The sequence below is a fragment of the Argentina silus genome (assembly GCF_951799395.1).
Source record: "Argentina silus genome assembly, chromosome: 18".
Taxonomy (NCBI): domain Eukaryota; kingdom Metazoa; phylum Chordata; class Actinopteri; order Argentiniformes; family Argentinidae; genus Argentina; species Argentina silus.
The window spans coordinates 5,700,012-5,712,523 of NC_139672.1; the positions used below are offsets into that span (position 1 = coordinate 5,700,012).

Here is a 12,512-nt window from a genome sequence, read left to right on the forward strand (position 1 = left end):
GCAGCACACGTTGGGAGACAGGAAGAGTGACCTTTGCAACCATGACGCCGCGGAGACGAGATTCGCTGGTTTCATCATCGGACCCCACAGCTGCTGGAGGACGCAGCCAAGCTTGTAGCCGAAAGCGGGCTTGTGAACAAATCGAAGGTAAATGACGTCTTTCTGCTGTATATTTTCCCTTCTGTGCCGGGGCAGTTGTAGCATATTAATTATACAGAAATATCTGTTATATAAATGGTGGCCACTTGACGCAGGAAGGCTAATCCTACACATTCAACGTTGGCTACTATTAGCTAGCTTGCTACTACTAGTATTACAGTGCACACCAAAGCATGTATGTGTGCGATTACTATCGTTATCCCTGCTGGCCAGCTGGCAGTTTTCCCTAAGCCACCGGTGATCAATCTATTTCAAGTTATTGTTGTAATGTCACCTTTTAAATAGCCCACATTTACATCAGGGGGGTGTTATTCTCTCCTTCTGCGTCTTTCACCATTGATTCTGAGCCCCTTTCAGTCTGGGGGCATGCTAGAAAGACCACCTGCTCTGTTGACTGTTGTCTTCCGTCCTGTTCATTGTCAGGCTGAACTAACTGTTACTGACAATTTCACAACAGACACAGTAAGGCTGGACAGTGGCAATCAATGAAACTAAAGATTAGGCCTAGCCTTTACTGTTTGATTTCAAATGTTCCAGTTTCCAATATTCCATTGGACTCAAGCATGGGTATTGCCTTAGCTGGATCAGCTTTTATAAATGCACATGTCATTGTTATTGCAAACTGGCAGGTGGATCTCTCCCATGTTGTAGGCCTATGCACCCTTTGAATTATATATCATTTGTCACATGCCATAGCTATCTTATGTCGTACCTGGGCAGGGGAATGGAGATTTAGGATTCACTGTTGGTTTCAGCCCAGAAAAGGATGCCCGCAGGATAATCAATCATGTGATAAGCCCTGTGTTTGTCCTGTCAACTTAATTGGATGTAGCACGCTCTCAGGAGAAGGCAGACGGACATGGGCTCAGAAGATGTAGTCTACATGACAATAACAATGTTATTGAGCTGAAGATAGACCTGTGTTTCATTTGTGGGAAACAAGGAGAGAGTTTTATTTATCTGTTTTCCCAAGAGACCTGTTTGTTTGTCCAGTCATTTATATCATGTCAGATGCAACAGACAGACAGTGAAAATTGCCCCTGAATATTGCCTCCTATTCCTGTTCATCAGGTATGATAGACAGCGAAGCCTTCGGTGTCTGACATGCTGGGCTTTAATTAATCATAACAAAAATAGCATCATCAGGATATCATCGCTAGATGACCCCTGACATGTTGGCACAGAATATTTTCCACTCATGTTTATTTCCAGTTGTAGACAAAAACATATCAGGAACAAAGGTCATGTAGGCTAATAATTGTGAATAATGACAGTTTTCGGTCATACGGCTATCCTGGCACGTAAGGCCTTATGTAAGTATGTCCTCCCCCCTGGCCCCATGGTTAAATCTATGCATGTCATGCCTGTCATCCTTCACAGCCCGAGCACAATGGTGGAGGCGACAGGGTAGTGTGACGTGTTACCTGAACCTGCAGGGTCATGGGTAGACAGCCACAATGACTGACGACACCCTAGGCTCCGAGCTGTCCTTCAAGGTGGCTGCCCTGCGTGTGGTCGACCTGCCCCTCTCGGTCTATAACTCCCTGGCACAGGTAAGAACATACGTGTAGGTCCTCTGTGGCTCCGTTGGTAGATCGTGGTGCTAACAACGCTTACCTTGTGGGTTCAATTCCCAACTGGGACTATATATACAGAAAAATGTATGCACTCACTGCAGTGTAAATCGTTTTGGATAAAAGCGTCAGCTAAATGGCATATATTATTATAATTATTATTATATTACTTGTATGGTCTAATCATACTTAGCCTAAGTCTACTGGCATAAATACAGGTGTAGGGAATGGCGCTGGAAATGTGGTCTATTGTTATTACTATTGTTTTTACTATTGTTATTACTCAGGGTTGAGTTGTCTGACACATATGGGGTGCTGTTTGAAACATGCTTTATTTTAGTGAGCAAATTGTGAATGTCAGTAAGTAGTCTGTGTTGCTAGTGATACACAAGTGAGGAGCTGATTTGGTAAGGTGTGTTATGGGAAAGAGGAAAAGGAATTCAGTGTATAGATTGTAGAAGCCATGCAGTATGTGAACACAAATCCCATGAGGGAAGCTTTGGTGGGTGCTGTTTATCATCATAGCTATCAGTTCAAAGATTCAGTCATGAAAACGGATCAGCTGTACTCTTTTGAGGAATTAAAAGAACATAAATAAATGTTAGACTGGCAAATAAACTGACTCAGTGCATCAAATTAGTTTTTTCAGCCATAGCATGACTTCAGCCACAAATGTGACCTCCAGGCTCTGCATGACTTATGGGTCTGTGTGTCTCTGTTTTCTCTGATGCACCCCACGAACAAGTTTCCTCTAAACAGGTTTAGGGTGGTGCTGCATGTGTTTGGCAAGCCCCAAGGTGCCACTGCCACTGCCTGGACTCACCTTGGGGCTTAATAGAAAGAGTTGTCGCCCTGTGGTCTGACTTGTTAACGAGAGGGGTGAGGCGTGTTACCAAGGGGACACATTGCCAACCGAAAAGGAGCAGCCAAAAGTGTGTGTGTGTATGCTGTGTGTATGCTGTGTGTATGCTGTGCCTAAGATGTCACGTAGCGCCTGAGATGTCAACAGTGAACTGGTGGAGACATGCTGAAGATTTGTCAGTAGCATGCAGAGTGACAGGAAATAGACCCAGAGTGAAATGCCGTGGGGGACCAGCTGTGTTTATGTAATCAATATCCTGTCCCATCAGCCACACAAGGAGGCACGTAGCAGAGCTCAATATTATAGCTGTCATTATTATAACCCCCATTCAACCTTTATGTAATGCTCATTTTGCCAGTAGAAATGTGAAAATCGATAAGCCCCTCACCGTCACTAGCCCCCTCACCATGAGTAGCCATCGAGATGTAAGTCAGGTGTGAATCTGATACTTTGGATCTTATGCCAGAGAGTTGGCTGTAACCTCGGGGACGACCATGTCCCCGTCTGAGCTCTCTGTCCCGTGTCATTTATCAGTCAGGATGCCTCTGCTGAGCAGTGGTTCTTATGTAAGAGACTGACTGATCTCCTCCCTCTCTCCCTGGTTCTCTCCCACAGGTGAGCCTCAGCACAGGCACCAAGAAGCTGGTCGCCGCCACGGCCTTCGGCGCCGTCTCCCTCCTCTTCCTCGCGCGTCACTTCCAGAGGAGGAAGGGTCGGAAGAAGGCCCAGTCACCCCAGTGGGAGCAGGGGGGGTTTGAGTTCCCCTCCCCAGTCGCCCCTGAGAAAGGTAAGGGTTCAGCTGAGGGCTTGGCTCGCTCACCGTGGATCATATAACCAGTATAAGAGGTGCCTCGCTGACTTGGCATCTTATTTTAGTATCTGAGTCTAGCGTTTTGTCGTCTGAGTACTATGCTATGCTGTTTTTTGATTTTTTGATTACCTTTCATTATGAGTAGATTATAAAAAGTTATAATCAGTGCTGTTAGTGTTATAAGTAGTAGCAGTAAGATAATAAGTACTGCCTAAGCAGCAGTTGAAGCAACGGCTAGATCAAATGCATCAGTGAAAACAGTTGTGATGATCGTAGTCATTTAAGCATTGCCAGCACTGCAGAAGCAGTAGCAGATGTAGCAGTTGAATTAATGTACAGCACTGTGCTAGTTTTGCCTGCCTTCCCGTCCATTGCGTTAAATCCCCAGACATCATTACCATGTCCTGTAGCCTGACGGTCGTCCTTGGGTGTCTGTGCGTTCCTCTCTGTAGACTCCAACAGTCGGCAGACCCTCACCCTCTCACTCAACCCAAAGAACGGCTACTCCTGTGGACCGCTACCCAGCAGAGGACCCTACAGCAAGCTGTCTGGATCCCTACAGAGCCTGGGCTCGGTAAAACATCTACACACACACACACACACACACACACACGCACGCTCGTACATGAATACTCATACACACACACACACTTCATACACTCTGCTTAATATGGAGTAGTTGTTGGTCTGGGGCTGCTCACAGTAGGAAAAGCAGCATCCCAAGCAGTAGTAGTGGCTAAGGTTGATCTGTCAATCAATAAGATGGGAATGGTCCACTGATGAGGTTGGAGTGCGTTGCATCATGTCAGTGCTGCTACCTTGAAGATAACAGTGTGTTTACCTTACCCAGGTGAAGAGCATCAACTCCTCCAGTAGCTGTACCTGTGCTAACGGCTCTAGCTGCTGGGACAGACCAGGAGATGATGATATCTGCAATGTGGTCAACATCCCCGTCACAACACCTGAAAACCTCTACCTGATGGGTGAGGAGAGAGCTCACACCTGTGTGTGTGTGTGTGTGTGTGTGTGTGTGTGTGTGTGTGTGTGTGTGTGTGTGTGTGTGTGTGTGTGTGTGTGTCTGTGTCTGTGTCTGTGTCTGTGTGTGTCTGTGTCTGTGTCTGTGTCTGTGTCTGTGTCTGTGTCTGTGTGTGTGTGTGTGTGTCTGTGTCTGTGTCTGTGTCTGTGTCTGTGTCTGTGTCTGTGTGTGTGTGTGTGCGTGCATGTTTATCTTGTAACTCCTCTGTGTTGTGGACCCCAGGTATGGAGCTGTTTGAGGAGGCTTTGAGGAGGTGGGAGCAGGCCCTGAATTTCAGGAGCAGGCAGGCGGACGATGAAGCCAGCTGTGCCTCCGTCAAACTGGGGGCAGGAGACGCCATCGCTGAGGAGAGTGTGGAGGTGAGTCTGCAGACACCCTGTCCTCACACATACACACACACACTACTATACATATGTTACATACACTATACAATACATTATTTACTAATACACTGGTAGTAACTGGTACATAGTCATTTTATGATCCTATGGAGGAGATTAATTGACGGGAGATCCTCTCATTGGACTTTTAATCTGAAAATAGCTCCTCTGGATATACACCCTGGACAGACAGAGCAACATTGTTTGTGCAAACCAAAACTGACAAATTTCAACAGTAAATCAATGCTCCCTTGTCTAGATCAATGCCCCCTAATGGGGCTATTAGGAATGCAGGCTATCCTACAGATGCATGAATAGACAAATAAACATAATTTGATCCGTCTCTCATTGGAGAGCTGAGACCAGTGCTGTGAGGACAACCACCCATACAGCAAGCTAAATGCACCACACTCCTCCTCTGTTAGTCACGTTCAGTCGATGGCCTTTTCATCTGATAGTCACGTATCGTTGAGCAGCCAGGTTCAGGCCTGGATCAGAGGACTTGGGTTACCAGAGGGGTAGCTGGGGGTAGCTTTAAGCTCTCCCAACCAAAAAGCTGTCCAGTCAGGCGCTCGGCCTCCTGATTAGGATAGTAACTGATCTATATGCCATGAACCAGAGAGTAGGAAGCCTGTGGAAAAGCTTACCAACGATTACAGCAAGACAGGTCTCCGTAGTGAGAGTTGATCAGTGTGTGTGTGTTCCATTGTTAAATATCTCACTCCCAGCTTTGCAGGTTGGCCACAGTGCTACTGAATCCCTCAGTCTGACCTTAAAGGAAACGGATACAGCAGTGCCTACTGAGCAATGCTCTTCAATAATGCACTTAAGAAATCCAGCCGTATCTTGTTCTTTAAACATGGACATATGTTTCCAGGCCTTGTGCCCACAGTTTAGCTCTGGCGGTCTAATAATAACTCGAGTTAGTACACTAGCAGACAAACACTACGCTCGAAGAACATGAGCTGTACAACACAATGTTACTATGCGGTAGTGAATGTAGAATATCTGGTTGTTGAGTATTTACGACTTGTGAATACAGATTAGCCTGCTATATATTCTGGTCTACGAGTGCTCACATTTTATGAGGTTTTGTGGGAGAGGGTCAATAGATTTGTCAGATAAAGTGTCGATGGATGTGAGTGAATGATTTTGATAACATACCTCCAGTAACTCTATATTAAGAGGTGTAGTTTGTTTGTATAACCTGAACGTCTGTTCCGTGTTCAGGACATCATCAGTGCTGAGTTCGTCCATAAGCTGGAGTCTCTGCTGCAGAGAGCTTACCGCCTCCAAGAGGAGTTTGAGGGGGCACTGGGGATGTCAGTGCCCCCCTCCCTTAGCAACAGCAATGGTGAGTCAACCCTGAACACACACACACACACACACACAGACACAGACACACACGCAGCCTTTTAAGACGTCTGGGCTTGTTTTTCTCTTATTAAGCTGTAGCTTTCCTGTTGGGCTTCTTTGAATTCCACCTGCTGGTTTGGTATTTATACACTGTCTGAGCCCTGCAGAGAATGTCAACTGGCCTTTTACACTGACATTATTCACCTCTGCTTACCTCTCTACGTGTCCTGTATGTACAGTGTACCTTACAGGCTAAACATAGGCCCTGCTGGAATCAAGCCAAGGCCCTTCTGTTACATAGTGACTGGAAAATTAGCCTTTATCCAAAGCGACTTACAACAGATACAATACAGTAGAGAAACTGTACAGGGGGGTAGTGGGGATGAAGAGGTCTTTAGAAGGGACAGTCAAGATGTTTATGCAGTGGAAACACCCAGATTCTTATCACTGTATGCCGAATGTGAAGATTGCTGATAATACTCATGTGTTGCGCATGCTTTTACTTGACACAGTTCTGTGTCAGTTATCCATTGACCGCCACAATGCAGGATGTGTTGTGATGTGTGTGGGAGTCTGAGTACTGAGTCCCAATACCCTGTGTTTGTATGTGTCATCCTTCTTCCCTCTTCCAGATAAGAACCTGGACGTGTCAGTGAGGGAGGACCTGGATGAGTCCTGTCTGAGAGACTCTATGAGCATCGCCTCCAACGACTCATTTGTGTCTGCTGCAGAGGTAGGAGGACCTCCCCGCACGACGCTACGACACCACAGCACTCTACACTGACCACACACTATAGCCCAGTAGCCTACACTACAGCACTACACTGACCACACACTATAGCCCAGTAGCCTACATAACACACTATAGCACAGTAGCCTACATAACACACTATAGCACAGTAGCCTACACAACACACTATAGCACAGTAGCCTACATAACACACTATAGCACAGTAGCCTACATAACACACTATAGCACAGTAGCCTACATAACACACTATAGCCCAGTAGCCTACATAACACACTATAGCCCAGTAGCCTACATAACACACTATAGCCCAGTAGCCTACATAACACACTATAGCCCAGTAGCTACTGTGCAGTCTATTCTCCAAACATCCATATATGTGTGTGATGTGTTAAAATGCAACGAGTGATGCTAGTCTAGTGGATATGCTAATAGTCTGCTAGTTCCATGCTGGGGAGGTGGAGGTGGAGGTGAAGTGTATTTGATCCAACAAACATTAACTCTATATGAACACTGTAGCACTGTCGTGCCTGGACAGAACTGTGATGCCCACGTAATCTCAGGGGGATTTAATCCCTGTGCCAAAACGGTTACACTCTGACCGCAGGGAGTGTGATTCAAATAGACTGTAGATAAACTCTCACAGTGTGTTCCTTATCTCATTTCCGTATTAAGACACAGGAGGAGGTTGATCCAGAGATCCGACTCTGGTGGACACGAATGGGATTCAGATTTAGCAGAAAATCGATGTAGAGAATTTCTAAATCAAATTGCAATATGCTTCTTGATTGGTTGCCTAATTGACTGATGTACCTTAACAGAAATCCCTTTCTCCTCCTGACCTGCGGTCAGCGAAGGTGCTGCTTGCCTTATTACCACATCAGTCAAGTCTGCTTGGCGTGTATAACCACAGAGGAAGTCAGTCAGAACTCCACCAGTAAAAGTGGGTCACCGCTGCGTGCAGAGTGTGGAGGAGTCGCTATAAATAGCATTAAACGTTCTCACATCCGTGCTCTGAATATACAGCTTGTTATTACCCATGGGAATACAGCTGTTTCTGTTGAAACAGTTCCCTGCACTAGGACTAGCAGGAGAGACCTCTCTTGAAGCTAAATTGTGTGTTTGAGGGAACCTGACTTGCCTGTTAAAAGTCAAGCCTGTGAGCTCCACCCTCAGGCCTCCAGTTGAGCCAGGAAGCCAGGCCGAGGTGACCACTTAACTGGTTGAGTGTCAGTAGTGTCAAGTTCAGGACTAAACCCATGCCTCAGCTGTTTACAATGTGCACAGTCATCTCATTCACTTTTTTTTTTCTTCTTTTTTTTTTAAATTATTTTTATTATTATTTGTATACTTTCATTGTGCATGCATAGGATATATGTGCCTAGTGGAGGGGGAATAATAAACGTATTGGGCCGTAATAATAATAGCCGATTGCTATCATTGATATCTCCCCCGTCTCTTTATTACTGTTGTATTCGATTATATGCAATTTGTGACCCGCTTCCCCTCCTCTCTCTCTCTCAGCTGTCGGAGCACAGGGAGCTGAGGAGTGCCTATGCCCTGGGGACGCTGTGCCATTACCCCTTCTACGAGGACGCTCTGCAGATGGCAGAGGACGGCAAGATCTCCTGCAGGGTGCTCCGGTGAGAAGAACTCCCTGCCGTGCCTCAGTAGGCTTCGCAGATAACCCTACAAGCCAGGCTATTGTATACCTGAGGAGGGACATACTGTCTAGATTTGATGGTGTTGAAAACTGAGGTCTTGTCTTTCAGCATGTTCTCTTTGTTGGGATTTTAATCATTTTAATCAATCATTCAATCATTCCCTGTTTCTTGTTGGGTTTTTTTTTGGGTTTTTTATCAGGACCGAGATGCTTGAATGTCTGGGGGATACAGACTTCCTGGCCAAGTTGCATTGTGTGCGGCAGGCATGTCAGGTATGTGTCTATACAGTATATGCCTTATTATAAGCCAGTATATGCCTTATTATGTCCTAATATGATCTTTAATGCCATGGTCTTCTGAACTCATGATTGATGTGTGGCACCGACAGCTCATTCTGTGTGAAAGGGCAACAAGGACGTTTCTGGCTGACACGGGAAAGAAGATCTTGTCTTCTATAATTGTAAAAGCACGTAAGGTGAGACATGTTTGGTCGATTGTGAAGGAATTACGGTTTCTGACTGACTGACTGGCTGGTTGACAGAACCCTGGTTTGATCAGTTGATATATGAACACTGAGATTTGGGATTGGTTGTACAGAGCCCAAAGAGATTTGAGGAGGTGTTTGAAGAGATGATCTCCTTCATGGAGCATACAGAGCACTGGGAGAACACGGAGGTGGAGCTGGCCACGCGAGGGGTAAGACAGACTCACTCACATACATATACACAAACAAAATGAAGAGCATAGTTATACTGCACCAAATTGTTAACTGACATGCTGCCTTTCAAGAAAAACAATACATCCATGACACTTGCAAAGATTCAGTTGAGCTGAAAAGATGCAGAGCATGTCATCATACAGTGCATCGTCACTCCAAGACACAACTGCTGTTTTCCTAATGTGCGTATCTTGAATGTTCCTCCCGACCAGGTCAAGCATTTGAACTTCTATGACATTGTGTTGGACTTCATCCTCATGGACTCCTTTGAGGACCTGGAGAACCCTCCCATCTCCATCCAGAATGTGGTGAACAACCGCTGGCTCAACAGCTCCTTCAAAGAGACGGTGAGCTTATGAGTATGACCCTCCTATCTGTCCTACACTTGCTTCACCAACGGGTGTTCAGTTAACTCTGATGATGTGTGTATGGAGGATTTTGTTAGTGGCAGCATGTTAATGACAGGTCTGTTTTGGATTCACAGGCGGTGGCATCAAGCTGTTGGTCTGTGCTGAAGCAGAAGAGGCAGCACATGAAGGTACAGTACTGTTAATGTCATCTATCCCTTAACATAATTCTTCTCGTGAAAATGTTTCTTTCCTACATAGGCCTATTATTAACATCTGTCCTCCATTGGCCGCAGGTGTCTGATGGTTTCATTGCCCACTTCTACGCGGTGTGTGAGCAGATCAGTCCTGTCCTGGCCTGGGGCTTCCTAGGACCTAAGAGCTCCCTGCATGACTTCTGCTGCTTCTTCAAGGTAATAAGCAACTCTCACTAATGTACTTTAGATGGGGAAATATGGTTTGTGTGTTTTTTGTTTGTGGGTAGTTCTAATGTCTCTCTTTCGAAATCTGTTTCAGTGGGTCAATAACTGATAAAAATAGAATTACATAAGGGTCTCCTCGTTATTATCCGCCACAAAGACTTTCACTCAATGTTCCTTGTTTTCATGTAATAGTGTGACTGTGTCTCCTAATCTCAACCCCTCCCCAGGACCAGGTGTTGTTCTTCCTGAAGGACATCTTTGACCTGGAGAAGGTGAGGTACTCCACGGTGGAGAGCCTGGCTGAGGACATGCTTCACCTGCTCCACCGGCGCTCTGAGCTCCTGCTAGCCTACCTGGGGGTCGACTCCCTGCGCCACCTCAACAGCTGTGTCACCACGCAGGTGCACCTGGTGCCCAACGCCCTCCTGGAGGCCCGGGTGCAGTAGGAGAGACCGGAACCTGACTGACTGTCTCAAACCCCCTCATTTCACTCATTCAAAGTCCTACTCACCCTCTCTTTGGGACTCCTCTCGGACTCCCAGCAGGACAAGCTTTATTCAAAGTCCCACTCACCTTCTGAAAGGCCCCACATACTGGGAGTCCTCCCCTGGACACCTATCATGACCCCCCCCCATACTCCTAGACCACTTCACGGACTCGAGACTAATCCGTTCTTCCATTTGGAAAGACTAGTTCACTCTCATGAGCCCCTGTCCTGCTCTGAGGGCGACTTGCTTCTCCGTTCGATACTTTCCTGTTACTCGAAGAAGATGTATAATTTCTTCTTCACATTATTCCCTTATTATCATGGTGCCATGTCAATGCACGTTTATATGGATGTTCTTTTTTCACCACCATATGAGAACGGTCATGTACTTTTGCAGTGATGTTTGGACAAAATATTTTTTTTGGGGGGGGGGGGGAGCATAAAAGCATAAAAGTATGCATTGTAAATACAGATAGAACTTGAAAAGGACGATGCACACATTAGTTTCAGTGCCGTTTAGAGCAGTTTGTGGAGAAAACACTACTGTTGTATCTCATAGTATTTATTTTATTGTACTTGAAAGGTATGTGTGACATCTATATATTTTTAGAGGTTGAAATTGTCCTTTTACATAACAATGTTATGGTTGTACTGCATTGTGGATTATCTTGCTAGTGTCCTCTACAAGTGAAGGGAAAGTACAACAGAAGAAGCATACTGTAGTCAGATTGAAGGTCGAAGCAATGTTTGTGGTTTAATTGGACTGAAATACCAAACGTTGAAAATATCTGCCATAAGAGATCACTCTGGTTCAGTGTTTTTCAGTTCCAGTCCTTCGACCTCCCTCTGGCTGCACATTTGTGTTCTAGAACAGCACTAGCTCACCTGAGTCAACAAGTCAAGGAGTACCTGGTCCGGAATTGAAAAACACTGCTTTTGTTGAATCACCTTCGGTCTAAGTCTACTGTATGCACCTTGCTGCTAACATGCCTTGTCAAAGTTATCCCCTTCACTGACCTTAAAGCAACAAACACAAAGCTCAGCTTGTACTGGGGGAGAGAATCAGTTACAAGCTGTTACAAGTTTGGAGAACTGCCATATCAGCCGGCTTAATAATGTACCAACCACAGGGTCCATTGAATCAGATTCTGCAGCTGTCTACAGTGCATTGAGAAATGTAAGTAGTTCAAACATTAATGACTAAGAATGAAGTTCCTAACACAACATAGCCAGACTGAGTAGCCTAATGATCTAATGATATTCCTTTCACAGTGAATTGAAATTCATTCTCCCGGTATCTGACCTTTGGCCTAGAAAGAACCAGACACTAATGTAATGCCTCCACATACTGGTCAGTCGACTGTGGCACTGTACTCATGCTGGGCTGTTGTGGATGCACCATTTTCTTCATATTGAACTAATAAATATATAAAGCCTTACTGTCAACAATGTGCAAGCACTGTCTATAGTTAGTCAATGTGTGAACCTAGTTTCTCTCCTGGTTTGTGTTGCCTAAGAGCTGTCTTCCATGACCAATACCATATACTCTTGATTGTACAGCAGTGACATGCTACAAACAGTAACTGTATATTATGAAATGTATGAGCAATATATGGTAGTCTTGTTCAGAGATCACTTTGATACCAGACATGTGCTTTTAGCAAAGAAACTTGCATTGCATTTACCCCATGTGTGTACAGAGCTGAAGTGTGTCCACAGTACACTGGTGTCTATGCACAACAAGCAACAAAAAAAAAAAAGGGACTGTCAAAAAGTGGTGATACGTGATTGTATGTTTTCTTGTGCATGCAGTCTGTCTGAATAAAGAACAATTGGACCACTGTTAACAGGACAGAACTACGTATAACCAGGATGAGATCTCTGCCATCTTCCTCAACCTCCGTCTGATTCATACCTTTGAGAATGTGATGCATTTGTAAGAGTTCAA

At 45.3% G+C, this 12,512-nt stretch overlaps 1 protein-coding gene across 1 annotated transcript; it reads left to right on the plus strand.

Moving 5' to 3' along the window:
• Positions 1 to 76: 76 nt before the first annotated feature.
• miga1 (mitoguardin 1) lies at positions 77 to 12,406 on the plus strand. The gene is made up of 16 exons (XM_083690396.1): positions 77 to 147; positions 1,540 to 1,712; positions 3,211 to 3,382; positions 3,859 to 3,980; positions 4,257 to 4,389; positions 4,665 to 4,801; positions 6,053 to 6,176; positions 6,811 to 6,911; positions 8,451 to 8,569; positions 8,790 to 8,862; positions 8,979 to 9,065; positions 9,188 to 9,286; positions 9,521 to 9,655; positions 9,793 to 9,846; positions 9,952 to 10,068; positions 10,305 to 12,406. The coding sequence occupies exons 2-16, from the start codon at positions 1,617 to 1,619 to the stop codon at positions 10,521 to 10,523; spliced, it is 1,788 nt and encodes a 595-aa protein (XP_083546522.1). The 5' UTR covers positions 77 to 147; positions 1,540 to 1,616; the 3' UTR covers positions 10,524 to 12,406.
• Positions 12,407 to 12,512: the final 106 nt, after the last annotated feature.